The 27,911-nt window shown below is 49.4% G+C and overlaps 1 protein-coding gene across 1 annotated transcript in view; it reads right to left on the reverse strand.

The window, feature by feature from the left end:
• The window catches only part of NCKIPSD (NCK interacting protein with SH3 domain), an 80,785-nt gene that overhangs the window by 40,817 nt on the left and 12,057 nt on the right, over positions 1 to 27,911 (reverse strand). The window contains exon 2 of the mRNA XM_073644904.1: positions 13,028 to 13,140. Within this exon, the coding sequence (XP_073501005.1) occupies positions 13,028 to 13,140 (113 nt within the window). The remainder of the gene's footprint in view (positions 1 to 13,027; positions 13,141 to 27,911) is intronic.

A 27,911-nucleotide genomic window follows, 5' to 3' on the forward strand; every position in this document is an offset into this window, starting at 1 on the left:
AGAGAGAGAGAGAGAGAGAGAGAGAGAGGGATGGGAAGGAGCGAGAGAGAGAGAGGGATGGGAAGGAGGCGAGAGAGAGAGAGAGAGAGAGAGGGATGGGAAGGAGAGAGAGAGAGAGAGAGGGATGGGAAGGAGCGAGAGAGAGAGAGGGATGGGAAGGAGTGAGAGAGAGAGAGAGAGAGAGAGGAGGGATGGGAAGGAGCGAGAGAGAGAGAGAGGAGAGAGGGATGGGAAGGAGCGAGAGAGAGAGGGATGGGAAGGAGCGAGAGAGAGAGAGAGAGAGAGAGAGAGAGAGAGGGATGGGAAGGAGAGAGAGAGAGAGAGAGAGAGAGAGAGAGAGAGAGAGGAGAGAGAGGGATGGGAAGGAGCGAGAGAGAGAGGGATGGGAAGGAGCGAGAGAGAGAGAGAGAGAGAGAGAGAGAGAGGGATGGGAAGGAGAGAGAGAGAGAGAGAGGGATGGGAAGGAGCGAGAGAGAGAGAGAGAGAGAGAGAGGGATGGGAAGGAGAGAGAGAGAGAGAGAGAGAGAGAGAGAGAGAGAGAGAGGGATGGGAAGGAGCGAGAGAGAGAGAGAGAGAGAGAGAGAGGGATGGGAAGGAGAGAGAGAGAGAGAGAGAGAGAGAGAGAGGGATGGGAAGGAGCGAGAGAGAGAGGGATGGGAAGGAGCGAGAGAGAGAGAGAGAGAGAGAGAGGGATGGGAAGGAGAGAGAGAGAGAGAGAGAGAGAGAGAGAGGAGAGAGAGAGGGATGGGAAGGAGCGAGAGAGAGAGGGATGGGAAGGAGCGAGAGAGAGAGAGAGAAGGAGAGAGAGAGAGAGGGATGGGAAGGAGAGAGAGAGAGAGAGAGGGATGGGAAGGAGCGAGAGAGAGAGAGAGAGAGGATGGGAAGGAGAGAGAGAGAGAGGGATGGGAAGGAGGGAGAGAGAGAGAGAGGGATGGGAAAGGAGCGAGAGAGAGAGAGAGAGAGAGAGAGGGATGGGAAGGAGCGAGAGAGAGAGAGAGGAGAGAGGATGGAAGAGAGCGAGAGAGAGAGGGATGGGAAGGAGCGAGAGAGAGAGAGAGAGAGAGAGGGATGGGAAGGAGAGAGAGAGAGAGAGAGAGAGAGAGAGAGGGATGGGAAGGAGAGAGAGAGAGAGAGAGAGAGAGAGAGGGATGGGAAGGAGGAGAGAGAGAGAGAGAGAGAGAGAGAGAGGGATGGGAAGGAGAGAGAGAGAGAGAGAGAGAGAGAGAGAGGGATGGGAAGGAGCGAGAGAGAGAGAGAGAGAGAGAGAGGATGGGAAGGAGCGAGAGAGAGAGAGAGAGGGATGGGAAGGAGCGAGAGAGAGAGACAGAGAGGGATGGGAAGGAGCGAGAGAGAGAGACAGAGAGGGATGGGAAGGAGCGAGAGAGAGAGACAGAGAGGGATGGGAAGGAGCGAGAGAGAGAGAGAGAGAGAGAGAGAGAGGGATGGGAAGGAGCGAGAGAGAGAGAGAGAGAGAGAGAGAGGGATGGGAAGGAGAGAGAGAGAGAGAGAGAGAGAGGGATGGGAAGGAGCGAGAGAGAGAGAGAGGGATGGGAAGGAGCGAGAGAGAGAGACAGAGAGGGATGGGAAGGAGCGAGAGAGAGAGAGAGAGGGATGGGAAGGAGAGAGAGAGAGAGAGAGAGAGAGAGAGAGAGAGAGGGATGGGAAGGAGAGAGAGAGAGAGAGAGAGAGAGAGAGAGGGATGGGAAGGAGCGAGAGAGAGAGAGAGAGAGAGAGAGAGAGAGAGAGAGGGATGGGAGGGAGCGAGAGAGAGAGAGAGGGATGGGAAGGAGCGAGAGAGAGAGAGAGGGATGGGAAGGAGCGAGAGAGAGAGAGAGGGATGGGAAGGAGCGAGAGAGAGAGAGAGGGATGGGAAGGAGCGAGAGAGAGAGGGATGGGAAGGAGCGAGAGAGAGAGAGAGAGAGAGGGGGATGGGAAGGAGCGAGAGAGAGAGAGAGAGAGAGAGAGAGAGAGAGGGATGGGAAGGAGCGAGAGAGAGAGGGATGGGAAGGAGCGAGAGAGAGAGAGAGAGAGAGAGAGGGATGGGAAGGAGCGAGAGAGAGAGGGATGGGAAGGAGCGAGAGAGAGAGAGAGAGAGAGAGGGGGATGGGAAGGAGCGAGAGGAGAGAGAGAGAGAGAGAGAGAGAGAGAGAGAGGGATGGGAAGGAGCGAGAGAGAGAGGGATGGAGGAGCGAGAGAGAGAGAGAGAGAGAGGGATGGGAAGGAGAGAGAGAGAGAGAGAGAGAGAGAGAGAGAGAGAGAGAGAGAGAGAGAGGAGAGAGAGAGAGCGAGGGATGGGAAGGAGAGAGAGAGAGAGAGAGCGAGGGATGGGAAGGAGCGAGAGAGAGAGAGCGAGGGATGGGAAGGAGGCGGGAGAGAGAGAAGCGAGGGATGGGAAGGAGCGGGAGAGAGAGAGCGAGGGATGGGAAGGAGCGGAGAGAGAGAGCGAGGGATGGGAAGGAGCGGGAGAGAGAGAGCGAGGGATGGGAAGGAGCGGGAGAGAGAGAGCGAGGATGGGGAAGGAGCGGGAGAGAGAGAGCGAGGGATGGGAAGGGGCGGGAGAGAGAGAGCGAGGGATGGGAAGGGGCGGGAGAGAGAGAGCGAGGGATGGGAAGGGGGGAGAGAGAGCGCGAGGGATGGGAAGGAGCGGGAGAGAGAGCGCGAGGGATGGGAAGGAGCGGGAGAGAGAGGAGCGAGGGATGGGAAGGAGCGGGAGAGAGAGAGCGAGGGATGGGAAGGAGCGGGAGAGAGAGAGCGAGGGATGGGAAGGAGCGGGAGAGAGAGAGCGAGGGATGGGAAGGAGCGGGAGAGAGAGAGCGAGGGATGGGAAGGAGCGGGAGAGAGAGAGCGAGGGATGGGAAGGAGCGGGAGAGAGAGCGAGGGATGGGAAGGAGCGGGAGAGAGAGCGAGGGATGGGAAGGAGCGGGAGAGAGAGCGAGGGATGGGAAGGAGCGGGAGAGAGAGCGCGAGGGATGGGAAGGAGCGGGAGAGAGAGCGCGAGGGATGGGAAGGAGCGGGAGAGAGCGCGAGGGATGGGAAGGAGCGGGAGAGAGAGCGCGAGGGATGGGAAGGAGCGGGAGAGAGAGCGCGAGGGATGGGAAGGAGCGGGAGAGAGAGCGCGAGGGATGGGAAGGAGCGGGAGAGAGAGCGCGAGGGATGGGAAGGAGCGGGAGAGAGAGCGCGAGGGATGGGAAGGAGCGGGAGAGAGAGCGCGAGGGGATGGGAAGGAGCGGGAGAGAGAGCGCGAGGGATGGGAAGGAGCGGGAGAGAGAGCGCGAGGGATGGGAAGGAGCGGGAGAGAGAGCGCGAGGGATGGGAAGGAGCGGGAGAGAGAGCGCGAGGGATGGGAAGGAGCGGGAGAGAGAGCGCGAGGGATGGGAAGGAGCGGGAGAGAGAGCGCGAGGGATGGGAAGGAGCGGGAGAGAGAGCGCGAGGGATGGGAAGGAGCGGGAGAGAGAGCGCGAGGGATGGGAAGGAGCGGGAGAGAGAGCGCGAGGGATGGGAAGGAGCGGGAGAGAGAGCGCGAGGGATGGGAAGGAGCGGGAGAGAGAGCGCGAGGGATGGGAAGGAGCGGGAGAGAGAGCGCGAGGGATGGGAAGGAGCGGGAGAGAGAGCGCGAGGGATGGGAAGGAGCGGGAGAGAGAGCGCGAGGGATGGGAAGGAGCGGGAGAGAGAGCGCGAGGGATGGGAAGGAGCGGGAGAGAGAGCGCGAGGGATGGGAAGGAGCGGGAGAGAGAGCGCGAGGGATGGGAAGGAGCGGGAGAGAGAGCGCGAGGGATGGGAAGGAGCGGGAGAGAGAGCGCGAGGGATGGGAAGGAGCGGGAGAGAGAGCGCGAGGGATGGGAAGGAGCGGGAGAGAGAGCGCGAGGATGGGAAGGAGCGGGGAGAGAGAGCGCGAGGGATGGGAAGGAGCGGGAGAGAGAGCGCGAGGGATGGGAAGGAGCGGGAGAGAGAGCGCGAGGGATGGGAAGGAGCGGGAGAGAGAGCGCGAGGGATGGGAAGGAGCGGGAGAGAGAGCGCGAGGGATGGGAAGGAGCGGGAGAGAGAGCGCGAGGGATGGGAAGGAGCGGGAGAGAGAGCGCGAGGGATGGGAAGGAGCGGGAGAGAGAGCGCGAGGGATGGGAAGGAGCGGGAGAGAGAGCGCGAGGGATGGGAAGGAGCGGGAAGAGAGAGCGCGAGGGATGGGAAGGAGCGGGAGAGAGAGCGCGAGGGATGGGAAGGAGCGGGAGAGAGAGCGCGAGGGATGGGAAGGAGCGGGAGAGAGAGCGCGAGGGATGGGAAGGAGCGGGAGAGAGAGCGCGAGGGATGGGAAGGAGCGGGAGAGAGAGCGCGAGGGATGGGAAGGAGCGGGAGAGAGAGCGCGAGGGATGGGAAGGAGCGGGAGAGAGAGCGCGAGGGATGGGAAGGAGCGGGAGAGAGAGCGCGAGGGATGGGAAGGAGCGGGAGAGAGAGCGCGAGGGATGGGAAGGAGCGGGAGAGAGAGCGCGAGGGATGGGAAGGAGCGGGAGAGAGAGCGCGAGGGATGGGAAGGAGCGGGAGAGAGAGCGCGAGGGATGGGAAGGAGCGGGAGAGAGAGCGCGAGGGATGGGAAGGAGCGGGAGAGAGAGCGCGAGGGATGGGAAGGAGCGGGAGAGAGAGCGCGAGGGATGGGAAGGAGCGGGAGAGAGAGCGCGAGGGATGGGAAGGAGCGGGAGAGAGAGCGCGAGGGATGGGAAGGAGCGGGAGAGAGAGCGCGAGGGATGGGAAGGAGCGGGAGAGAGAGCGCGAGGGGATGGGAAGGAGCGGGAGAGAGAGCGCGAGGGATGGGAAGGAGCGGGAGAGAGAGCGCGAGGGATGGGAAGGAGCGGGAGAGAGAGCGCGAGGGATGGGAAGGAGCGGGAGAGAGAGCGCGAGGGATGGGAAGGAGCGGGAGAGAGAGCCGAGGGATGGGAAGGAGCGGGAGAGAGAGCGCGAGGGATGGGAAGGAGCGGGAGAGAGAGCGCGAGGGATGGGAAGGAGCGGGAGAGAGAGCGCGAGGGATGGGAAGGAGCGGGAGAGAGAGCGCGAGGGATGGGAAGGAGCGGGAGAGAGAGCGCGAGGGATGGGAAGGAGCGGGAGAGAGAGCGCGAGGGATGGGAAGGAGCGGGAGAGAGAGCGCGAGGGATGGGAAGGAGCGGGAGAGAGAGCGCGAGGGATGGGAAGGAGCGGGAGAGAGAGCGAGGGATGGGAAGGAGCGGGAGAGAGAGCGCGAGGGATGGGAAGGAGCGGGGAGAGAGAGCGCGAGGGATGGGAAGGAGCGGGAGAGAGAGCGCGAGGGATGGGAAGGAGCGGGAGAGAGAGCGCGAGGGATGGGAAGGAGCGGGAGAGAGAGCGCGAGGGATGGGAAGGAGCGGGAGAGAGAGAGCGAGGGGAGGGCTGGGAACGGGCGGGGAGAAGGGAAGAGAGCAGCGAGGATGGGAAGGAGAGAGTGAGAGAGAGCGGCGAGGGATCGGGATGGGAAGGAGCGAGAGAGAGTGAGGGATGGGAAGGAGCGAGAGAGAGCGCGAGGGATGGGAAGGAGCGGAGAGAGAGCGCGAGGATGGGAAGGAGCGGGAGAGAGAGCGAGGGATGGGAAGGAGCGGGAGAGAGAGCGCGAGGGATGGGAAGGAGCGGGAGAGAGAGCGCGAGGATGGGAAGGAGCGGGAGAGAGAGCGCGAGGGATGGGAAGGAGCGGGAGAGAGAGCGCGAGGGATGGGAAGGAGCGGGAGAGAGAGCGCGAGGATGGGAAGGAGCGGAGAGAGAGCGCGAGGGATGGGAAGGAGCGGAGAGAGAGCGCGAGGGATGGGAAGGAGCGGGAGAGAGCGCGAGGGATGGGAAGGAGCGGGAGAGAGAGCGAGGGATGGGAAGGAGCGGGAGAGAGAGCGAGGGATGGGAAGGAGCGGGAGAGAGAGCGAGGGATGGGAAGGAGCGGGAGAGAGAGCGAGGGATGGGAAGGAGCGGGAGAGAGAGCGAGGGATGGGAAGGAGCGGGAGAGAGAGCGAGGGATGGGAAGGAGCGGGAGAGAGAGCGAGGATGGGAAGGAGCGGGAGAGAGAGCGAGGGATGGGAAGGAGCGGGAGAGAGAGCGAGGGATGGGAAGGAGCGGGGGAGAGAGCGAGGGATGGGAAGGAGCGGGGAGAGAGCGAGGGATGGGAAGGAGCGGGGGAGAGAGCGAGGGATGGGAAGGAGGGGGGAGAGAGCGAGGATGGGAAGGAGGGGGGGAGAGAGCGAGGGATGGGAAGGAGGGGGGGGAGAGCGAGGGATGGGAAGGAGGGGGGGAGAGAGCGAGGGATGGGAAGGAGGGGGGGAGAGAGCGAGGGATGGGAAGGAGCGGGGGAGAGAGCGAGGGATGGGAAGGAGCGGGGGAGAGAGCGAGGGATGGGAAGGAGCGGGGGAGAGAGCGAGGGATGGGAAGGAGCGGGGGAGAGAGCGAGGGATGGGAAGGAGCGGGGGGAGGAGCGGGAGAGAGCGAGGGATGGGAAGGAGCGGGGGAGAGAGCGAGGGATGGGAAGGAGCGGGGGAGAGAGCGAGGGATGGGAAGGAGCGGGGGAGAGAGCGAGGGATGGGAAGGAGCGGGGAGAGAGCGAGGGATGGGAAGGAGCGGGGGAGAGAGCGAGGGATGGGAAGGAGCGGGGGAGAGAGCGAGGGATGGGAAGGAGCGGGGGAGAGAGCGAGGGATGGGAAGGAGCGGGGGAGAGAGCGAGGGATGGGAAGGAGCGGGGGAGAGAGCGAGGGATGGGAAGGAGCGGGGGAGAGAGCGAGGGATGGGAAGGAGCGGGGGAGAGAGCGAGGGATGGGAAGGAGCGGGGAGAGAGCGAGGGATGGGAAGGAGCGGGGGAGAGAGCGAGGGATGGGAAGGAGCGGGGGAGAGAGCGAGGGATGGGAAGGAGCGGGGGAGAGAGCGAGGGATGGGAAGGAGCGGGGGAGAGAGCGAGGGATGGGAAGGAGCGGGGGAGAGAGCGAGGGATGGGAAGGAGCGGGGAGAGAGCGAGGGATGGGAAGGAGCGGGGGAGAGAGCGAGGGATGGGAAGGAGCGGGGGAGAGAGCGAGGGATGGGAAGGAGCGGGGGAGAGAGCGAGGGATGGGAAGGAGCGGGGGAGAGAGCGAGGGATGGGAAGGAGCGGGGGAGAGAGCGAGGGATGGGAAGGAGCGGGGGAGAGAGCGAGGGATGGGAAGGAGCGGGGGAGAGAGCGAGGGATGGGAAGGAGCGGGGGAGAGAGCGAGGGATGGGAAGGAGCGGGGGAGAGAGCGAGGGATGGGAAGGAGCGGGGGAGAGAGCGAGGGATGGGAAGGAGCGGGGGAGAGAGCGAGGGATGGGAAGGAGCGGGGGAGAGAGCGAGGGATGGGAAGGAGCGGGGGAGAGAGCGAGGGATGGGAAGGAGCGGGGGAGAGAGCGAGGGATGGGAAGGAGCGGGGGAGAGAGCGAGGGATGGGAAGGAGCGGGGGAGAGAGCGAGGGATGGGAAGGAGCGGGGGAGAGAGCGAGGGATGGGATGGAGCGGGGGAGAGAGCGAGGGATGGGAAGGAGCGGGGGAGAGAGCGAGGGATGGGAAGGAGCGGGGGAGAGAGCGAGGGATGGGAAGGAGCGGGGGAGAGAGCGAGGGATGGCAAGGAGCGGAGGGAGAGAGCGAGGGATGGGAAGGAGCGAGGGAGAGAGCGAGGGATGGGAAGGAGCGAGGGAGAGAGCGAGGGATGGGAAGGAGCGAGGGATGGGAAGGAGCGAGGGATGGAAGGAGCGGGGAGGAGCGAGGGATGGGAAGGAGCGAGGGAGAGAGCGAGGGATGGGAAGGAGCGAGGGAGAGAGCGAGGGATGGAAGGAGCGAGGGAGAGAGCGAGGGATGGGAAGGAGCGAGGGGAGAGAGCGAGGGATGGGAAGGAGCGGGGAGAGAGCGAGGGATGGGAAGGAGCGAGGGATGGGAAGGAGCGAGGGATGGGAAGGAGCGAGGGAGAGAGCGAGGGATGGGAAGGAGCGAGGGAGAGAGCGAGGGATGGGAAGGAGCGGGGAGAGAGCGAGGGATGGGAAGGAGCGAGGGAGAGAGCGAGGGATGGGAAGGAGCGGGGAGAGAGCGAGGGATGGGAAGGAGCGAGGGGAAGAGAGCGAGGGATGGGAAGGAGCGGGGGAGAGAGCGAGGGATGGGAAGGAGCGGGGGAGAGAGCGAGGGATGGGAAGGAGCGGGGGAGAGAGCGAGGGATGGGAAGGAGCGGGGGAGAGAGCGAGGGATGGGAAGGAGCGGGGGAGAGAGCGAGGGATGGCAAGGAGCGAGGGAGAGAGCGAGGGATGGCAAGGAGCGAGGGAGAGAGCGAGGGATGGGAAGGAGCGAGGGAGAGAGCGAGGGATGGGAAGGAGCGAGGGAGAGAGCGAGGGATGGGAAGGAGCGAGGGATGGGAAGGAGCGAGGGATGGAAGGAGCGAGGGGAGAGAGCGAGGGATGGGAAGGAGCGAGGGAGAGAGCGAGGGATGGGAAGGAGCGAGGGAGAGAGCGAGGGATGGGAAGGAGCGAGGGAGAGAGCGAGGGATGGGAAGGAGCGAGGGAGAGAGCGAGGGATGGGAAGGAGCGAGGGAGAGAGCGAGGGATGGGAAGGAGCGAGGGAGAGAGCGAGGGATGGGAAGGAGCGAGGGAGAGAGCGAGGGATGGGAAGGAGCGAGGGAGAGAGCGAGGGATGGGAAGGAGCGAGGGAGAGAGCGAGGGATGGGAAGGAGCGAGGGAGAGAGCGAGGGATGGGAAGGAGCGAGGGAGAGAGCGAGGGATGGGAAGGAGCGAGGGAGAGAGCGAGGGATGGGAAGGAGCGAGGGAGAGAGCGAGGGATGGGAAGGAGCGAGGGAGAGAGCGAGGGATGGGAAGGAGCGAGGGAGAGAGCGAGGGATGGGAAGGAGCGAGGGAGAGAGCGAGGGATGGGAAGGAGCGAGGGAGAGAGCGAGGGATGGGAAGGAGCGAGGGAGAGAGCGAGGGATGGGAAGGAGCGAGGGAGAGAGCGAGGGATGGGAAGGAGCGAGGGAGAGAGCGAGGGATGGGAAGGAGCGAGGGAGAGAGCGAGGGATGGGAAGGAGCGAGGGAGAGAGCGAGGGATGGGAAGGAGCGAGGGAGAGAGCGAGGGATGGGAAGGAGCGAGGGAGAGAGCGAGGGATGGGAAGGAGCGAGGGAGAGAGCGAGGGATGGGAAGGAGCGAGGGAGAGAGCGAGGGATGGGAAGGAGCGAGGGAGAGAGCGAGGGATGGGAAGGAGCGAGGGAGAGAGCGAGGGATGGGAAGGAGCGAGGGAGAGAGCGAGGGATGGGAAGGAGCGAGGGAGAGAGCGAGGGATGGGAGCGAGGGATGGGAGCGAGGGATGGGAGCGAGGGATGGGAGCGAGGGATGGGAGCGAGGGATGGGAGCGAGGGATGGGAGCGAGGGATGGGAGCGAGGGATGGGAGCGAGGGATGGGAGCGAGGGATGGGAGCGAGGGATGGGAGCGAGGGATGGGAGCGAGGGATGGGGAGCGAGGGATGGGAGCGAGGGATGGAGGAGGGAGGGGATGGGAGAGAGGGATGGGAGAGAGGGATGGGAGAGAGGGATGGGAGAGAGGGATGGGAGAGAGGGATGGGAGAGAGGGATGGGAGAGAGGGATGGGAGAGAGGGATGGGAGAGAGGGATGGGAGAGAGGGATGGGAGCGAGGGATGGGAAGGAGCGAGGGAGAGAGCGAGGGATGGGAAGGAGCGAGGGAGAGAGCGAGGGATGGGAAGGAGCGAGGGAGAGAGCGAGGGATGGGAAGGAGCGAGGGAGAGAGCGAGGGATGGAAGGAGCGAGGGAGAGAGCGAGGGATGGGAAGGAGCGAGGGAGAGAGCGAGGGATGGGAAGGAGCGAGGGAGAGAGCGAGGGATGGGAAGGAGCGAGGGAGAGAGCGAGGGATGGGAAGGAGCGAGGGAGAGAGCGAGGGATGGGAAGGAGCGAGGGAGAGAGCGAGGGATGGGAAGGAGCGAGGGAGAGAGCGAGGGATGGGAAGGAGCGAGGGAGAGAGCGAGGGATGGGAGCGAGGGATGGGAGCGAGGGATGGGAGCGAGGGATGGGAGCGAGGGATGGGAGCGAGGGATGGGAGCGAGGGATGGGAGCGAGGGATGGGAGCGAGGGATGGGAGCGAGGGATGGGAGCGAGGGATGGGAGCGAGGGATGGGAGCGAGGGATGGGAGCGAGGGATGGAGCGAGGGATGGGAGAGAGGGATGGGAGAGAGGGATGGGAGAGAGGGATGGGAGAGAGGGATGGGAGAGAGGGATGGGAGAGAGGGATGGGAAGGAGCGAGGGAGAGAGCGAGGGATGGGAAGGAGCGAGGGAGAGAGCGAGGGATGGGAAGGAGCGAGGGAGAGAGCGAGGGATGGGAAGGAGCGAGGGAGAGAGCGAGGGATGGGAAGGAGCGAGGGAGAGAGCGAGGGATGGGAAGGAGCGAGGGAGAGAGCGAGGGATGGGAAGGAGCGAGGGAGAGAGCGAGGGATGGGAAGGAGCGAGGGAGAGAGCGAGGGATGGGAAGGAGCGAGGGAGAGAGCGAGGGATGGGAGCGAGGGATGGGAGAGAGGGATGGGAGAGAGGGATGGGAGAGAGGGATGGGAGAGAGGGGATGGGAGAGAGGGATGGGAGAGAGGGATGGGAGAGAGGGATGGGAGAGAGGGATGGGAGAGAGGGATGGGAGAGAGGGATGGGAGAGAGGGATGGGAAGGAGCGAGGGAGAGAGCGAGGGATGGGAAGGAGCGAGGGAGAGAGCGAGGGATGGGAAGGAGCGAGGGAGAGAGCGAGGGATGGGAAGGAGCGAGGGAGAGAGCGAGGGATGGGAAGGAGCGAGGGAGAGAGCGAGGGATGGGAAGGAGCGAGGGAGAGAGCGAGGGATGGGAAGGAGCGAGGGAGAGAGCGAGGGATGGGAAGGAGCGAGGGAGAGAGCGAGGGATGGGAAGGAGCGAGGGAGAGAGCGAGGGAAGGGAAGGAGCGAGGGAGAGAGCGAGGGATGGGAAGGAGCGGGGGAGAGAGCGAGGGATGGGAAGGAGCGGGGGAGAGAGCGAGGGATGGGAAGGAGCGGGGGAGAGAGCGAGGGATGGGAAGGAGCGGGGGAGAGAGCGAGGGATGGGAAGGAGCGGGGGAGAGAGCGAGGGATGGGAAGGAGCGAGGGAGAGAGCGAGGGATGGGAAGGAGCGAGGGAGAGAGCGAGGGATGGGAAGGAGCGAGGGAGAGAGCGAGGGATGGGAAGGAGCGGGGAGAGAGCGAGGGATGGGAAGGAGCGAGGGAGAGAGCGAGAGCGAGGGATGGGAAGGAGCGAGGGAGAGAGCGAGGGATGGGAAGGAGCGAGGGAGAGAGCGAGGGATGGGAAGGAGCGAGGGAGAGAGCGAGGGATGGGAGCGAGGGATGGGAGAGAGGGATGGGAGCGAGGGATGGGAGAGAGGGATGGGAGAGAGGGATGGGAGAGAGGGATGGGAGAGAGGATGATGGAGAGAGGGATGGAGAGAGGGATGGGAGAGAGGGATGGGGAGAGAGGGATGGGAGAGAGGGATGGAGAGAGGGATGGAGAGAGGATGGGAGAGAGGGATGGGAGAGAGGGATGGGAGAGAGGGATGGGAGAGAGGAGGGAGAGAGCGAGGGAGAGAGCGAGGGAGAGCGAGGGAGAGAGCGAGGGAGAGAGCGAGGGAGAGAGCGAGGGAGAGAGCGAGGGAGAGAGCGAGGGAGAGAGCGAGGGAGAGAGCGAGGGAGAGAGCGAGGGAGAGAGCGAGGGAGAGAGCGAGGGAGAGAGCGAGGGAGAGAGCGAGGGAGAGAGCGAGGGAGAGAGCGAGGGAGAGAGCGAGGGAGAGAGCGAGGGAGAGAGCGAGGGAGAGAGCGAGGGAGAGAGCGAGGGAGAGAGCGAGGGAGAGAGCGAGGGAGAGAGCGAGGGAGAGAGCGAGGGAGAGAGCGAGGGAGAGAGCGAGGGAGAGAGCGAGGGAGATGGGGAGGAGAGAAGAGAGCAAACAGATGCACAGGGAAAGAAAAAAGTGCTCAGGGATGTGTAGGAAAGAAGAGAGCACAAGGGATACACATACACACACAAATTACAAATTGAAAGTTTGGACACTATGCAATGATTTTCCTTATTCTTATTCTTGTGGCTTCAGATTAAAGGCAGCAAAATAACAACGGAATACATATGGAAACAAGGAGTAAAGAAACACTAATAAAACAAATGATCAAGAGCTCATTTGTGTTGGCGATTATCAGGTGTAGGGGCAGTATTGGTGCACAGCTCTTTACAGTGCCGAGTCCTATTCCACAACTGTTCTAAGCAAGAATATGACAAGAAATACTCAACTAAGTAAACAGAAACAACAGACGATCATTACTTTAAGACATGAAGGTCAGTCAATCTGAAAAGTTACTAGAACCGTGAAGGTATCCTCAAATGTAATCATGAAAATCATGAAATCACTATGCTAAAACTAACTGACATGAAGACCGCCCCAGGAAAAGAGCAACAATTACCTCTGCTACAGAGGATAAGTTCATCAGTGTTAGCAGCCTCAGAAACTGCAAACTGACAGCTCCTCCGATAACAGCCCTCATAAATGATGACATCAAGTAGCAGACACATCAACATCAACTTCCAAAGGAGACAACGAGAAGCAGGCATATGATCGAGTTTCTACAAAGAAGGCGCTTGCAAGGAGCACAAACAATAAGAGACTCGTATGGACCGAGCAACACAAGGACTGGACATTAGATCAGTGGAATATGTGTTTTGTTCTTGTGAGTCAGAACGTGAGATTTCTGGTACCAACCGCCATGCAAAAAACGTGAGCGGATGGCTATTACATGCTTGATGCCCCCCGTGTAGAATGGAGGGGCAGTGTGTAACACATTCTTTTCATGTGTTTCTTCACTCATTTCCAAATTTGTTTTTTCCTTCGTGGTTTTGCTGCCTTCAGTCTGAATTTAGAACGTGCACATTCCAATAAGAACAAGGAGAACCATATACTTCTGTATACATGTGACGGTGTTGGTTCCCCTGGTTGTGGAGGGGAGACCCCCACCAGCTGATCCGTGTCAGTACTTACTGCAGCACGTCTCTCTGCTCCAGGTTGTATTTACCCCCATTCTTCATGGCGGCATTGTGAATGGCTTCAATAGCTCGATCGATCGACTGGAGCACAACATCTTGTTCCTGCACCTGGAAGAGACAATAAAATGGACATAAACCATTACATAAACTCATAAATATCAGCTTTATAATTCAATGAGCTATAACCTGGTGAATAGACAGGATCATGCTTGTATGCTCATTCAGGAATACAAAGCCAGATCTACAGAGAAGACTGACACATGCTGAGCAGCGGAGGGACGTGTCTATATATATTATGGGTGCAGTATGACTCGTCTTCATCAATGATGGTAAAGATGATGTAGCCTTTGCTTCAGCATAACAAACCAAAGTATAAAAGGGTAGAATGTCCTCTGTAACCATGGTAACAAGTTACTTATAAAGTATTTCTGATGTTGAAATGGTCCTAAATAATTGAATTATTGCCTCTTTTTTTTTTTCCCCAGGTCATTCATTACGTCTTTCTAGTCCTTGGCGTTATCTGGGCCGGGTAAGCGCTGCCCACGTCCCTCTGCCCTGACGACATGCAATCATGTCACTTCATTACCTTCCACTTTAAGGCGATGTAGCAGCTGGGAGCCCGCAACATTGTCTCCATTCGGTGGAGGTCTCAGTAATACGCTCAGACATTTTGGAGATAGCAGACGCCATTGAAATGTGAATATATTTAGACGCTATGCCAAATAAAAACCCCCATCTTGCTAAAAATAACAGGACCGCTCAGTCCCAGGGGCCGACAGAGGTGATCGGTGATAAATGGGGGGGAAATAAGATTCAACATAAGATCTGAAGACCGTCCAACATGCAGAGAACACAGGAGAAGTGGATGGTCCGAGCCTGATGCCCTATATAGCAGAATTTCACCTGTCTGCAGGTTATAACAGCCCTGCGGCGATATAAGAGGATATCAGTCCCATGTACAGATGTAAATGTATCCAGGGGGGTCTCATAAGTTAAAGGGAATGTGCTGCCAATAAATGACCAATTGTGTAGGATTGTTTTTGGAAGAAGCCAGCCATGTTTTTCTCATCCTTGACCCAGAAAAAAAAAAATAAAAAAAAAAATTCTCTTTTTTGAAGAGCTTTTAGGCAGAAACGCGGATTAATACCAAGACTTCTACCCATATGACGCAAGATCGCAATGTCATGCGACCACATCGGAAGCAACGTCCAGCAAGCGTCCGCCACCTCGACCCGACAAAGATCCATCCCTGACTGGTTCAGAGTTGCCCCATTTACCATCACAACTTGCAACTGTGGCAGCGCGACAATCTGATCCTACATGGCATGGCCACAAGTCGCCGTCTTATACCCAATAGTCATTGCATGACTCTGCATGCTTTCCAATTCTGATCCAGCCTGTAAAATGGATGGTTCCACTAGGAACATTAAACACAGCTCAGGGGCACGGACCGCATCTCTGCATCCTTTTCGGATATTAAATTGGCATTAAAACGCAATCTAAGAGGGCGAACCTTCACTAGAACAAGGAGCCATACATTTTTTTTTTTACATAAAGTGTATCAATCTTTTTTTTTTTTTTTCACATTCCTTCTTCATCTTCTCCCGAGCAGGTCCTGCTGACAGATCGATAAGAACCAGGACGCAGGTCCCACTCTTCGCCTGCAGCAGTTCCAGAGTCTCTCTGCAGCCGGGGAAGGTTCGCCATCAGCATTTACAGGAGGGGAAAACAGGAAAAGAAGCAACAGGGGAAATGAGAGAAAAAGTCACAGATGTGCTCGCTATGACAGATTAATATTGAGCTAACACAGACATCATCATCTGTGTGGGAGAGAAAGCAGGGACGGTAAAGAAAAGAAAAATACAAAAAAAAACCAAATGAAAGATTGTGAAAAGGTTTACAGATTTCTGCACAAAAAATAGGGACGTACTAAAAGGAATGAAGAAAAAGAATAAATAAAAAGAATGAACATGATAACTTATTGCTCCAAAAATATGGAGACGTATAATAGATTTCTTGGGCATCTTAGACATGGAATAAACATAGAATAAATGTAGATTACAAGGAAATGATCACATATTCCATATAAACAAGTATATATTATATTCCCTGTGCATGATAGGTGAGGAATGAACATGGTATATATGTAGATAATATAGAAATGATCACATATTCCATATAAACAGGTATATATTATATTCCCTGTGCATGATAGGTGTGGAATGAACATGGTATACATGTAGGTAATATAGAAATGATCACATATTCCATATAAACAGGTATATATTATATTCCCTGTGCATGATAGGTATGGAATGAACATAGTATACATGTAGATAATATAGAAATGATCACATATTCCATATAAACAGGTATATATTATATTCCCTGTGCATGATAGGTGAGGAATGAACATGGTATATATGTAGATAATATAGAAATGAACCCACATTCCATATAAACAGGTATATACTATATTCCCTGAGCATGATAGGTGAGGAATGAACATGGTATATAGGTAGATTACAAGGAAATTAACACATATTCCCTATAAACAGGTATATATACTTTGTGACGGGGTGTGTGACAGAGGACACACGGACATCAGACCTGTGATTCTGTAAGGGAGCAACAGGAACAAATCCAGGGGGGCCACCCGGTACTCCAATGCCAAGAAAATAAGACACTGGTCTATAGAATAGTTCTCTAAATCCATCTTCCTGTAGGCAAGGCAACACAATGCCACGTGGCCGATGATCCCCAGTCTCTAATAGTCCAAGTAGTGGCACCTATCCCTTCCAAAATACACCAGTCAAAACCTCTCAAATATGTGTTTCTTTCTACCTGGCTCTTGGATCAGCCCCTGGTGAGGCGGAGCTGCTTACACCCCCTTAAACACCTGGTACATTCAATTCAAAGTGTGGAAGAAGGTCATGGAAGTCCTGTCTCTAGACTGTCTGTAAGCTACATGGGGTCATTCCACATCAAGTGGACCAGTTTTAAAAATTGTCCCCACTCGACCTTCTCCGATTTTGTTGAAAATTTATAAGGATGTACATGTATGTTTGAAAAGAGGTTCTGTAAATTTTTAGGGCCAGATCTCAAATACATTGGGCACTGTTGACCTTTCACTGGAGGTTCCACCAAGCCTGTGGCTTCAGCTAAGAGGATTTTGCAAACTTTGGCACATAGCCATTAGAGTTCTATACTGGCTATGATGCTGAAATTTGGCATACTAGCTCAACTTTTGCTGCTAAACACGATAAAATTATTACCGGCTATGACAAAACAATATTTCGGCCGCAATTTTGTGTCAAAGTAGCTTGTAAAACGCGTCGCATAAAATTTATGCCAAACTTTGCCCATATATAACTCAAGACCAAAAACCAATAGTAACTGGTGCTTTGCCCTGTACACCAAACATCTACATGACTTTGCATTGCTGCAATATCACGGTCAAATCATATGTATTTGTGGAAATATTCACACCCACATATGATGAAAAACTTAAAAAAAAAACGAATTTTACCTATTTTTAGGTCAAATTTCTCAAAAAGGGTACCCCTAAAATATATTAATTCTGATATCATTAGAAAGAGCACATTTTTCTCTACAAGGATCATTGGTTTTTTTTTGGAGTCTCTCAGTTTAAGAAAAGAAAAATGCCACTGAACATGGTGTTATTTATTAATAAGCAATGAATGGTAACTGCACTATTCAAACCCTTGCGTTGGTCCATGGTGGTTATACCACAACCAATTCCCTAAGAATTGGTATTATAATCCTATTAAGAATTGTAATAATGCAGTCTTTCGAGAATTGGCAGCCCCATCGCCTAGGAGCCATGGCCGATAGCCGTGCAAGGCCAGCCGCGGGCGGTCTCTTTATCGCAGGTTCCAAAGCCTGAGGGTGGGTGTCTTTGCCTAGGATCCCAAGCCTAATATTGGGTATCTTTTGTTGGTTCCCAAGCCATAATGTTCAGTCTAAGTGGTCTGGAATTGTTGCTGAATTTGCAACATAATCGGTTCAGAGAAGCTGTATTGTCGGCCCATTGCTGTTGTAGCTGGTGCTGGAATTATTGCAATGATTGACTGCTCGGGAATCCAGCATGTATCATTTCTCACAGGCCAGTGAAAGAAGCTAGCTGGTCCATGAGGATGCATAAAATTTATTAATGCATCATGGTCGTCGACTGAAATTTCAGAAATATTTCCAATCCACCAGTGCCTATCGTAAATGCAGGCAATGTATTGCCCTGGCTGGAGGTTTGTAATTGGCACAAAAGGCATTTCTGATCTGACAGATCTATCTACATGGGCAATGAAAGATGATGGGTCATTTGACACCCTTGAAATGCGAATCTTTTTGTCATCAATTGGCACAAACTTGGTGATTTTCTCTTGTTCCAGCAATTGTATGTCCATCTTTGAACCTTTCCTCTTGAACTACCCGTATTTCGTCAATTTTTTCTTTTGGAACAAAAAAAAATTTGATTCCATGCAGTTGCTCGTTGCAAAAGTTGAATAAATCCACCGGGGTCAGTATTTGGTTTTCAGTTGGGCGTTGAAGACTGGCACGAGCTGCCAACCTCTTTGCTGTCCCTCCAATCCCATCACAGGGCGACTTTCCATGACTGGTACCAAAAAAATTCCATTCAGCGCTGATATTGAAATCAGCATTGTGGTGGCACAAGTTGAGAAAATTTTTGAAATTTTTGTATGGGCTGCAGATCCATCGCTGAAGTAGTGGATATGACGAATCCCATAGATGAGAGTCTTGAGATACTCCACAATTACTGTTAAGAAAGTGTGGACTGCAACTGTGTCATGTCGTGAGCAATCACTGATTATGTACAAGCTGATGTTCTGCGCAGCTTCACTATTTAACTCCTTGAAGTAAATTACAAATGGGTGTACTGTAGCTTGACTATTTTCCCAGTGGAAACCTTGAATGGCATCTTGAACAATAAATGAGTAATTTTCAGCAAAGTCCATAAGGATCACAAGCTCTCCAGGTCTCAGATTTTCCTTCAACGATTTCAAATAGCTACTTTGATGCTTGGCGATGTAGTGATGGCTACAAAGTTTAGAAATTTTCAAAACCAATTCTTCAATGAAATCTTCTATAGTCAGTTGTTAGGTATCAAGCGTGTCTCGATCAGTGTGAATCCATTGTTTGAACTCAATAATATCTTCAGGGTCACTGTTGACAAACCCATTGACTAGAAATTCTTTTAAAACTTCAGGACCCGGGCATTTATCACAACGGCCAAGCATACAGTCCTTGGATTCAATTCCACAGACCATTTTGCATATGAGCTCTTTGTAGTCATCATTGATTGGGCATGCTGCAAGCATTAGTTTGACATTTTGGTGAATGGTACACACACACAAACGGAATGTGTTCCAGCAGATCCAACGGTTACGCACCACTTTGGCCGAAGCTCACAAAACCTGGAAAATCCAATTTCAGGGCCATTCCGATCCCGATAGGCAACAAACATTTCCCTCATATTGCTCAGTAATAGTCGCTTTTGCATCTGCTTTTTTTCTCCTGCTATTCGCACTGATACATAGTCTTTTTTACCAGGGCACATCCGAATGAATTCATCATCCTCAAAAAATGCCTGCACCTTTTTCTTCACTTCCTCAGAAACTTTCTTGCCACACTTGATTCTAGGTAACGCTAAGATCCCATGTTCACATTTAAGATTTTGAGCTTGTTTAACCATTCGTTCAGAGACACCGAATTCGTCTGATATAGCCTTAATGGACCAACTTTTAGGTGCCAATGTCAAGATTTGGACCTTTTCTGCCCGACTGGACACCTGCAGCTTTCGCTTCCAATCTGCCAAAAGGTGATTGTAATCCAGACACATTTTGCACTGTGCTGTTTTTGTTTGCTCAATGTCTTTCGGCTCAAGTCCTCCAATTGAAGCAATCTTGCTAGAAAATGCATTTTGTACCTGGCTTATCTTTCTCCTTGCATATCCAAGTGAATCCCGCTGGCTTACCCGTGGATATTTCAGAGGAGAGATGCCAATGGATGTTAAGCTTGAATTTAGACTTTCAGGAGAACATTCCATTCCATCTGGATCTGATTCAGAGGAATCTGGATCTGATTCAGAGGAAACTGGATCAGCTGATTTTTTCCTGTTAGCAAATTCTTTTCGACATGATGCACACATCTTCTGGCCAGGCCTCACATCATTCTTTGTAAATTCGTTCAACTGGTCAGCTGCTAACAAATTGATAGCTCGCAAATTCTTTTTGGTGTTATGACCTTTCTTCCCAAAAGGATTGCAACATGATTTTTGCAAATGCTCATATTTGGTCAAGAATGAAGCTTTATGGTGTAAACAGATTTGTGAATGTTCGTCAAAATTTAGTCCCACTCGTCGACGCAGCAATTTCTGTTCATCCAATCCAAAGCTTGTAAACAATTTCAACTCATCCTTGCTATGGGTGAATGTCTTAAGGTGGCACTTCGAATTGTTCGCAAGGCCGATAGAGCACTGGGCCGATTCTTCATCAATTTCATTCTCCATCGCTAAAAAATAATATATGCATTAAAATGTAACAATAGTCAATAACTTTTCATAAACAAAAAGGTTTATAGGTTTTTGATTATAATAGACATTGCTAGCAACAATACAACCCTGTAACATGTGATAAGAATGTGAAAATCAAACACAAAATCAATGCATTACGCGCATAAATAACACCATGTTCAGTGGCATTTTTCTTTTCTTAAACTGAGAGACTCCAAAAAAAAAAACAATGATCCTTGTAGAGAAAAATGTGCTCTTTCTAATGATATCAGAATTAATATATTTTAGGGGTACCCTTTTTGAGAAATTTGACCTAAAAATAGGTAAAATTCGTTTTTTTTTTAAGTTTTTCATCATATGTGGGTGTGAATATTTCCACAAATACATATGATTTGACCGTGATATTGCAGCAATGCAAAGTCATGTAGATGTCTGGTGTACAGGGCAAAGCACCAGCTACTATTGGTTTTTGGTCTTGAGTTATATATGGGCAAAGTTTGGCATAAATTTTATGCGACGCGTTTTACAAGCTACTTTGACACAATATTGCGGCCGAAATATTGTTTTGTCATAGCCGGTAATAATTTTATCGTGTTTAGCAGCAAAAGTTGAGCTAGTATGCCAAATTTCAGCATCATAGCCAGTATAGAACTCTAATGGCTATGTGCCAAAGTTTGCAAAATCCTCTTAGCTGAAGCCGCAGGCTTGGTGGAACCTCCAGTGAAAGGTCAACAGTGCCCAATGTATTTGAGATCTGGCCCTAAAAATTTACAGAACCTCTTTTCAAACATACATGTACATCCTTATAAATTTTCAACAAAATCGGAGAAGGTCGAGTGGGGACAATTTTTAAAACTGGTCCACTTGATGTGGAATGACCCCATGTAGCTTACAGACAGTCTAGAGACAGGACTTCCATGACCTTCTTCCACACTTTGAATTGAATGTACCAGGTGTTTAAGGGGGTGTAAGCAGCTCCGCCTCACCAGGGGCTGATCCAAGAGCCAGGTAGAAAGAAACACATATTTGAGGGGTTTTGACTGGTGTATTTTGGAAGGGATAGGTGCCACTACTTGGACTATTAGAGACTGGGGATCATCGGCCACGTGGCATTGTGTTGCCTTGCCTACAGGATGATGGATTTAGAGAACTATTCTATAGACCAGTGTCTTATTTTCTTGGCATTGGAGTACCGGGTGGCCCCCCTGGATTTGTTCCTGTTGCTCCCTTACAGAATCACAGGTCTGATGTCCGTGTGTCCTCTGTCACACACCCCGTCACAAAGTATATATACCTGTTTATAGGGAATATGTGTTAATTTCCTTGTAATCTACCTATATACCATGTTCATTCCTCACCTATCATGCACATGGAATATAATATATACCTGTTTATGTGGAATATGTATTAATTTCTAGATTATCTACATATATACCATGTTCATTCCATACCTATCATGCACAGGGAATATAATATATACCTGTTTATATGGAATATGTGATCATTTCTATATTACCTACATATATACCATGTTCATTCCTCACCTATCATGCACAGGGAATATAATATATACCTGTTTATATGGAATATGTGGTCATTTCTATATTATCTACATGTATACTATGTTCATTCCATATCTATCATGCACAGGGAATATAATATATACCTGTTTATATGGAATATGTGATCAATTCTATATTATCTACATGTATACCATGTTCATTCCTCACCTATCAGGCACAGGGAATATAATATATACCTGTTTATATGGAATATGTGATCATTTCTATATTATCTACATATATACCATGTTCATTCATCACTTATCATGCACAGGGAATATAATATATACCTGTTTATATGGAATGTGTGATCATTTCTATATTATCTACATATATACCATGTTCATTCCATACCTATCATGCACAGGGAATATAATATATACCTGTTTATATGGAATGTGTGATCATTTCTATATTATCTACATGTATACCATGTTCATTCCTCACCTATCATGCACAGGGAATATAATATATACCTGTTTATATGGAATATGTGATCATTTCTATATTATCTACATGTATACCATGTTCATTCCTCACCTATCATGCACAGGGAATATAATATATACCTGTTTATATGGAATATGTGATCATTTCTATATTATCTACATATATACCATGTTCATTCCACACCTATCATGCACAGGGAATATAATATATACCTGTTTATATGGAATATGTGATCATTTCTATATTATCTACATATATACCATGTTCATTCCATACCTATCATGCACAGGGAATATAATATATACCTGTTTATATGGAATATGTGATCATTTCTATATTACCTACATATATACCATGTTCATTCCTCACCTATCATGCACAGGGAATATAATATATACCTGTTTATATGGAATATGTGATCATTTCTATATTATCTACATGTATACCATGTTCATTCCTCACCTATCATGCACAGGGAATATAATATATACCTGTTTATATGGAATATGTGATCATTTCTATATTATCTACATATATACCATGTTCATTCCTCACCTATCATGCACAGGGAATATAATATATACCTGTTTATATGGAATATGTGATCATTTCTATATTATCTACATATATACCATGTTCATTCCATACCTATCATGCACAGGGAATATAATATATACCTGTTTATATGGAATATGTGATCATTTCTATATTATCTACATATATACCATGTTCATTCCATACCTATCATGCACAGGGAATATAATATATACCTGTTTATATGGAATATGTGATCATTTCTATATTACCTACATATATACCATGTTCATTCCTCACCTATCATGCACAGGGAATATAATATATACCTGTTTATATGGAATATGTGATCATTTCTATATTATCTACATGTATACTATGTTCATTCCATACCTATCATGCACAGGGAATATAATATATACCTGTTTATATGGAATATGTGATCATTTCTATATTATCTACATGTATACCATGTTCATTCCTCACCTATCATGCACCGGGAATATAATATATACCTGTTTATATGGAATATGTGATCATTTCTATATTATCTACATATATACCATGTTCATTCCATACCTATCATGCACAGGGAATATAATATATACCTGTTTATATGGAATATGTGATCATTTCTATATTATCTACATATATACCATGTTCATTCCATACCTATCATGCACAGGGAATATAATATATACCTGTTTATATGGAATATGTGATCATTTCTATATTATCTACATGTATACCATGCTCATTCCTCACCTATCATGCACAGGGAATATAATATATACCTGTTTATATGGAATATGTGATCATTTCTATATTATCTACATGTATACCATGTTCATTCCATACCTATCATGCACAGGGAATATAATATATACCTGTTTATATGGAATGTGTGATCATTTCTATATTATCTACATGTATACCATGTTCATTCCTCACCTATCATGCACAGGGAATATAATATATACCTGTTTATATGGAATATGTGATCATTTCTATATTATCTACATGTATACCATGTTCATTCCTCACCTATCATGCACAGGGAATATAATATATACCTGTTTATATGGAATATGTGATCATTTCTATATTATCTACATGTATACCATGTTCATTCCATACCTATCATGCACAGGGAATATAATATATACCTGTTTATATGGAATATGTGATCATTTCTATATTATCTACATGTATACCATGTTCATTCATCACTTATCATGCACAGGGAATATAATATATACCTGTTTATATGGAATATGTGATCATTTCTATATTATCTACATGTATACTATGTTCATTCCATACCTATCATGCACAGGGAATATAATATATACCTGTTTATATGGAATATGTATTCATTTCTATATTATCTACATGTATACTATGTTCATTCCATACCTATCATGCACAGGGAATATAATATATACCTGTTTATATGGAATATGTGATCATTTCTATATTATCTACATGTATACCATGTTCATTCCTCACCTATCATGCACAGGGAATATAATATATACCTGTTTATATGGAATATGTATTCATTTCTATATTATCTACATGTATACTATGTTCATTCCATACCTATCATGCACAGGGAATATAATATATACCTGTTTATATGGAATATGTGATCATTTCTATATTATCTACATGTATACCATGTTCATTCCATACCTATCATGCACAGGGAATATAATATATACCTGTTTATATGGAATATGTGATCATTTCTATATTATCTACATGTATACCATGTTCATTCCATACCTATCATGCACAGGGAATATAATATATACCTGTTTATATGGAATATGTGATCATTTCTATATTATCTACATGTATACCATGTTCATTCCATACCTATCATGCACAGGGAATATAATATATACCTGTTTATATGGAATATGTGATCATTTCTATATTATCTACATGTATACCATGTTCATTCATCACTTATCATGCACAGGGAATATAATATATACCTGTTTATATGGAATATGTATTCATTTCTATATTATCTACATGTATACTATGTTCATTCCATACCTATCATGCACAGGGAATATAATATATACCTGTTTATATGGAATATGTGATCATTTCTATATTATCTACATGTATACCATGTTCATTCCATACCTATCATGCACAGGGAATATAATATATACCTGTTTATATGGAATATGTGATCATTTCTATATTATCTACATGTATACCATGTTCATTCCATACCTATCATGCACAGGGAATATAATATATACCTGTTTATATGGAATATGTATTCATTTCTATATTATCTACATATATACCATGTTCATTCCATACCTATCATGCACAGGGAATATAATATATACCTGTTTATATGGAATATGTGATCATTTCTATATTATCTACATGTATACCATGTTCATTCCTCACCTATCATGCACAGGGAATATAATATATACCTGTTTATATGGAATATGTATTCATTTCTATATTATCTACATGTATACCATGTTCATTCCTCACCTATCATGCACAGGGAATATAATATATACCTGTTTATATGGAATATGTGATCATTTCTATATTATCTACATGTATACCATGTTCATTCCATACCTATCATGCACAGGGAATATAATATATACCTGTTTATATGGAATATGTATTCATTTCTATATTATCTACATATATACCATGTTCATTCCATACCTATCATGCACAGGGAATATAATATATACCTGTTTATATGGAATATGTGATCATTTCTATATTATCTACATGTATACCATGTTCATTCCATACCTATCATGCACAGGGAATATAATATATACCTGTTTATATGGAATGTGGGTTCATTTCTATATTATCTACATGTATACCATGTTCATTCCTCACCTATCATGCACAGGGAATATAATATATACCTGTTTATATGGAATATGTGATCATTTCTATATTATCTACATATATACCATGTTCATTCCATACCTATCATGCACAGGGAATATAATATATACCTGTTTATATGGAATATGTGATCATTTCTATATTATCTACATGTATACCATGTTCATTCCTCACCTATCATGCACAGGGAATATAATATATACCTGTTTATATGGAATATGTGATCATTTCTATATTATCTACATATATACCATGTTCATTCCTCACCTATCATGCACAGGGAATATAATATATACCTGTTTATATGGAATATGTGATCATTTCTATATTATCTACATATATACCATGTTCATTCCTCACCTATCATGCACAGGGAATATAATATGTACCTGTTTATATGGAATATGTGATCATTTCTATATTATCTACATGTATACCATGTTCATTCCATACCTATCATGCACAGGGAATATAATATATACTTGTTTATATGGAATATGTGATCATTTCCTTGTAATCTACATTTATTCTATGTTCATTCCATGTCTAAGATGCCCAAGAAATCTATTATAAGTCTCCATATTTTTGGAGCAATAAGTTATCATGTTCATTCTTTTATTTATTCTTTTTCTTCATTCCTTTTAGTACGTCCCCAAAAAATAGGAAATTTTAATATATACATGGAAGAAAGAGGTCCGGCCTTATATCGATACAAGGTAACTAGTGGCTAACTGAAAACTGAAGGGGCTCATAGAGGGAGGAAATGTGTTAAGGAGCCAAATACTGTCATTTAAATGACAAATCCAAACCACCATCCACCTACGGTTATACGATTTCTGCAAATACAAGTGCATCTCACTAAATTAGAATATCATCAAAAAGTTAATTTATTTCAGTCCTTCAACTCAAAAAGAGAAACTCATTATATAGAGTCATTACAAACAGTGATCTATTTCACGTGTTTATTTCTGTTAATGTTAATGATTATGGCTTACAGCCAATGAAAACACAAGTCATTATATCAGTAAATTATAATAATTAACAAAGAACACTTGCAAAGGCTTCCAAAGCGTTTAAAAAGGTCCCTTAGTCTGTTTCAGTAGGCTCCACAATCATGGGGAAGACTGCTGACTTGTCAAGAGGAAGATGAGAGACACCAGACCCAACAATGCAGACGAGCTGAAGGCTGCTATCAAAGCAACCTGGGCTTCCATAACCCCTCAGCAGTGCCACAGGCTGATCCCTCCATGCCACATTGCCGCAGTAATTGATGCAAAAGGAGCCCCGACCAAGTATTGAGGGCATTTACTGAACATACATACATTTCAGTAGGACAACATTTCGGATTTTAAAAACATTTTTCAAGCTGTTGTTATAAAGTATTCTAATTTACTGAGATAATGACTTTTGAGTTTTCATTGGCTGTAAGCCATAATCATCAACATTAGCAGAAATAAACACTTGCAATAGATCACACTGAGGTGAATGAGGGTGTCAGGTCTTTGCTGAAGAGAACTTGGATGCATATCTGCGCCGCTGTTTAGCAAACACTTGGGGTCAAAGCGTCAGTCAGGAGGAACACATGTCTAATTGTGGCACAAAAACAGTAAGTCTAAATAAATGTGACCACCCCCACAGTAGGACAGAAAAGTTTACACATCTCCTGAGGACGTCCCAGAAGACATTCAAGGCTTGTGTTCAAGGGATATTGCAATCACTAGGGTAAGCCATCACTTTAGGATTAGTGGAGGTTTGGCCTTTGGGACCCCCCCAGTAATCCTGAGAATAAAGGGGATGTAGTGCAGATTTAGTTTTCCCAGCGAAGCACTTTCTTCTTCCCCTACATGCCCCTCCCTCTGGCGCACCTCTCTTCCCCCACATCCATCGATCCCTCTGGAGCACCTCTCTTCCCCTACATCCATCCCTCCCTCCGGCGCACCTCTCTTCCCCTACATCCATCCCTCCCTCCGGCGCACCTCTCTTCCCCCACATCCATCGATCCCTCTGGAGCACCTCTCTTCCCCTACATCCATCCCTCCCTCCGGCGCACCTCTCTTCCCCTACATCCATCCCTCCCTCCGGCGCACCTCTCTTCCCCTACATCCATCCCTCCCTCCGGCGCACCTCTCTTCCCCTACATCCATCCCTCCCTCTGGCGCACCTCTCTTCCCCCACATCCATCGATCCCTCTGGAGCACCTCTCTTCCCCTACATCCATCCCTCCCTCCGGCGCACCTCTCTTCCCCCACATCCATCGATCCCTCTGGAGCACCTCTCTTCCCCTACATCCATTCCTCCCTCCGGCGCACCTCTCTTCCCCTACATCCATTCCTCCCTCCGGCGCACCTCTCTTCCCCTACATCCATCCCTCCCTCTGGCGCACCTCTCTTCCCCTACATCCATCCCTCCCTCCGGCGCACCTCTCTTCCCCTACATCCATCCCTCCCTCTGGCGCACCTCTCTTCCCCTACATCCATCCCTCCCTCTGGCGCACCTCTCTTCCCCTACATCCATGCTCTTCTCTGCCATTATCCCCCCTTGAGTGCTCTTCTCCTCCCCATTCTTTGAGCGCTAATATCTTCTTCTCCTTCACATCCCTTGAGTGCTCTCCTCTTCTCCTTCCCCATTTCTCGAGCGCTCTTCTCTTATCTGCCCCCATCCGTAGTGCTCTTTTTCTGACCTCCCTCCTACTCGGGATAGTTATATCATAGGAAATACACAATTATTAAAACTGACATCTCGGGAGACATGGACAGGGGTATTCTGATGAAATACACTTTCGCCCCCCACATGCATTTATATAAAGTTATAAATCTAAGGCATCCGCGAAAAACAAAAATCAAACGAAGATCAAAGCGATCACAGAT

Source organism: Phyllobates terribilis, unplaced genomic scaffold (genome assembly GCF_046119375.1).
Source record: "Phyllobates terribilis strain yellow unplaced genomic scaffold, ASM4611937v1 Scaffold_8__6_contigs__length_399053987, whole genome shotgun sequence".
Taxonomy (NCBI): Eukaryota; Metazoa; Chordata; class Amphibia; order Anura; family Dendrobatidae; genus Phyllobates; species Phyllobates terribilis.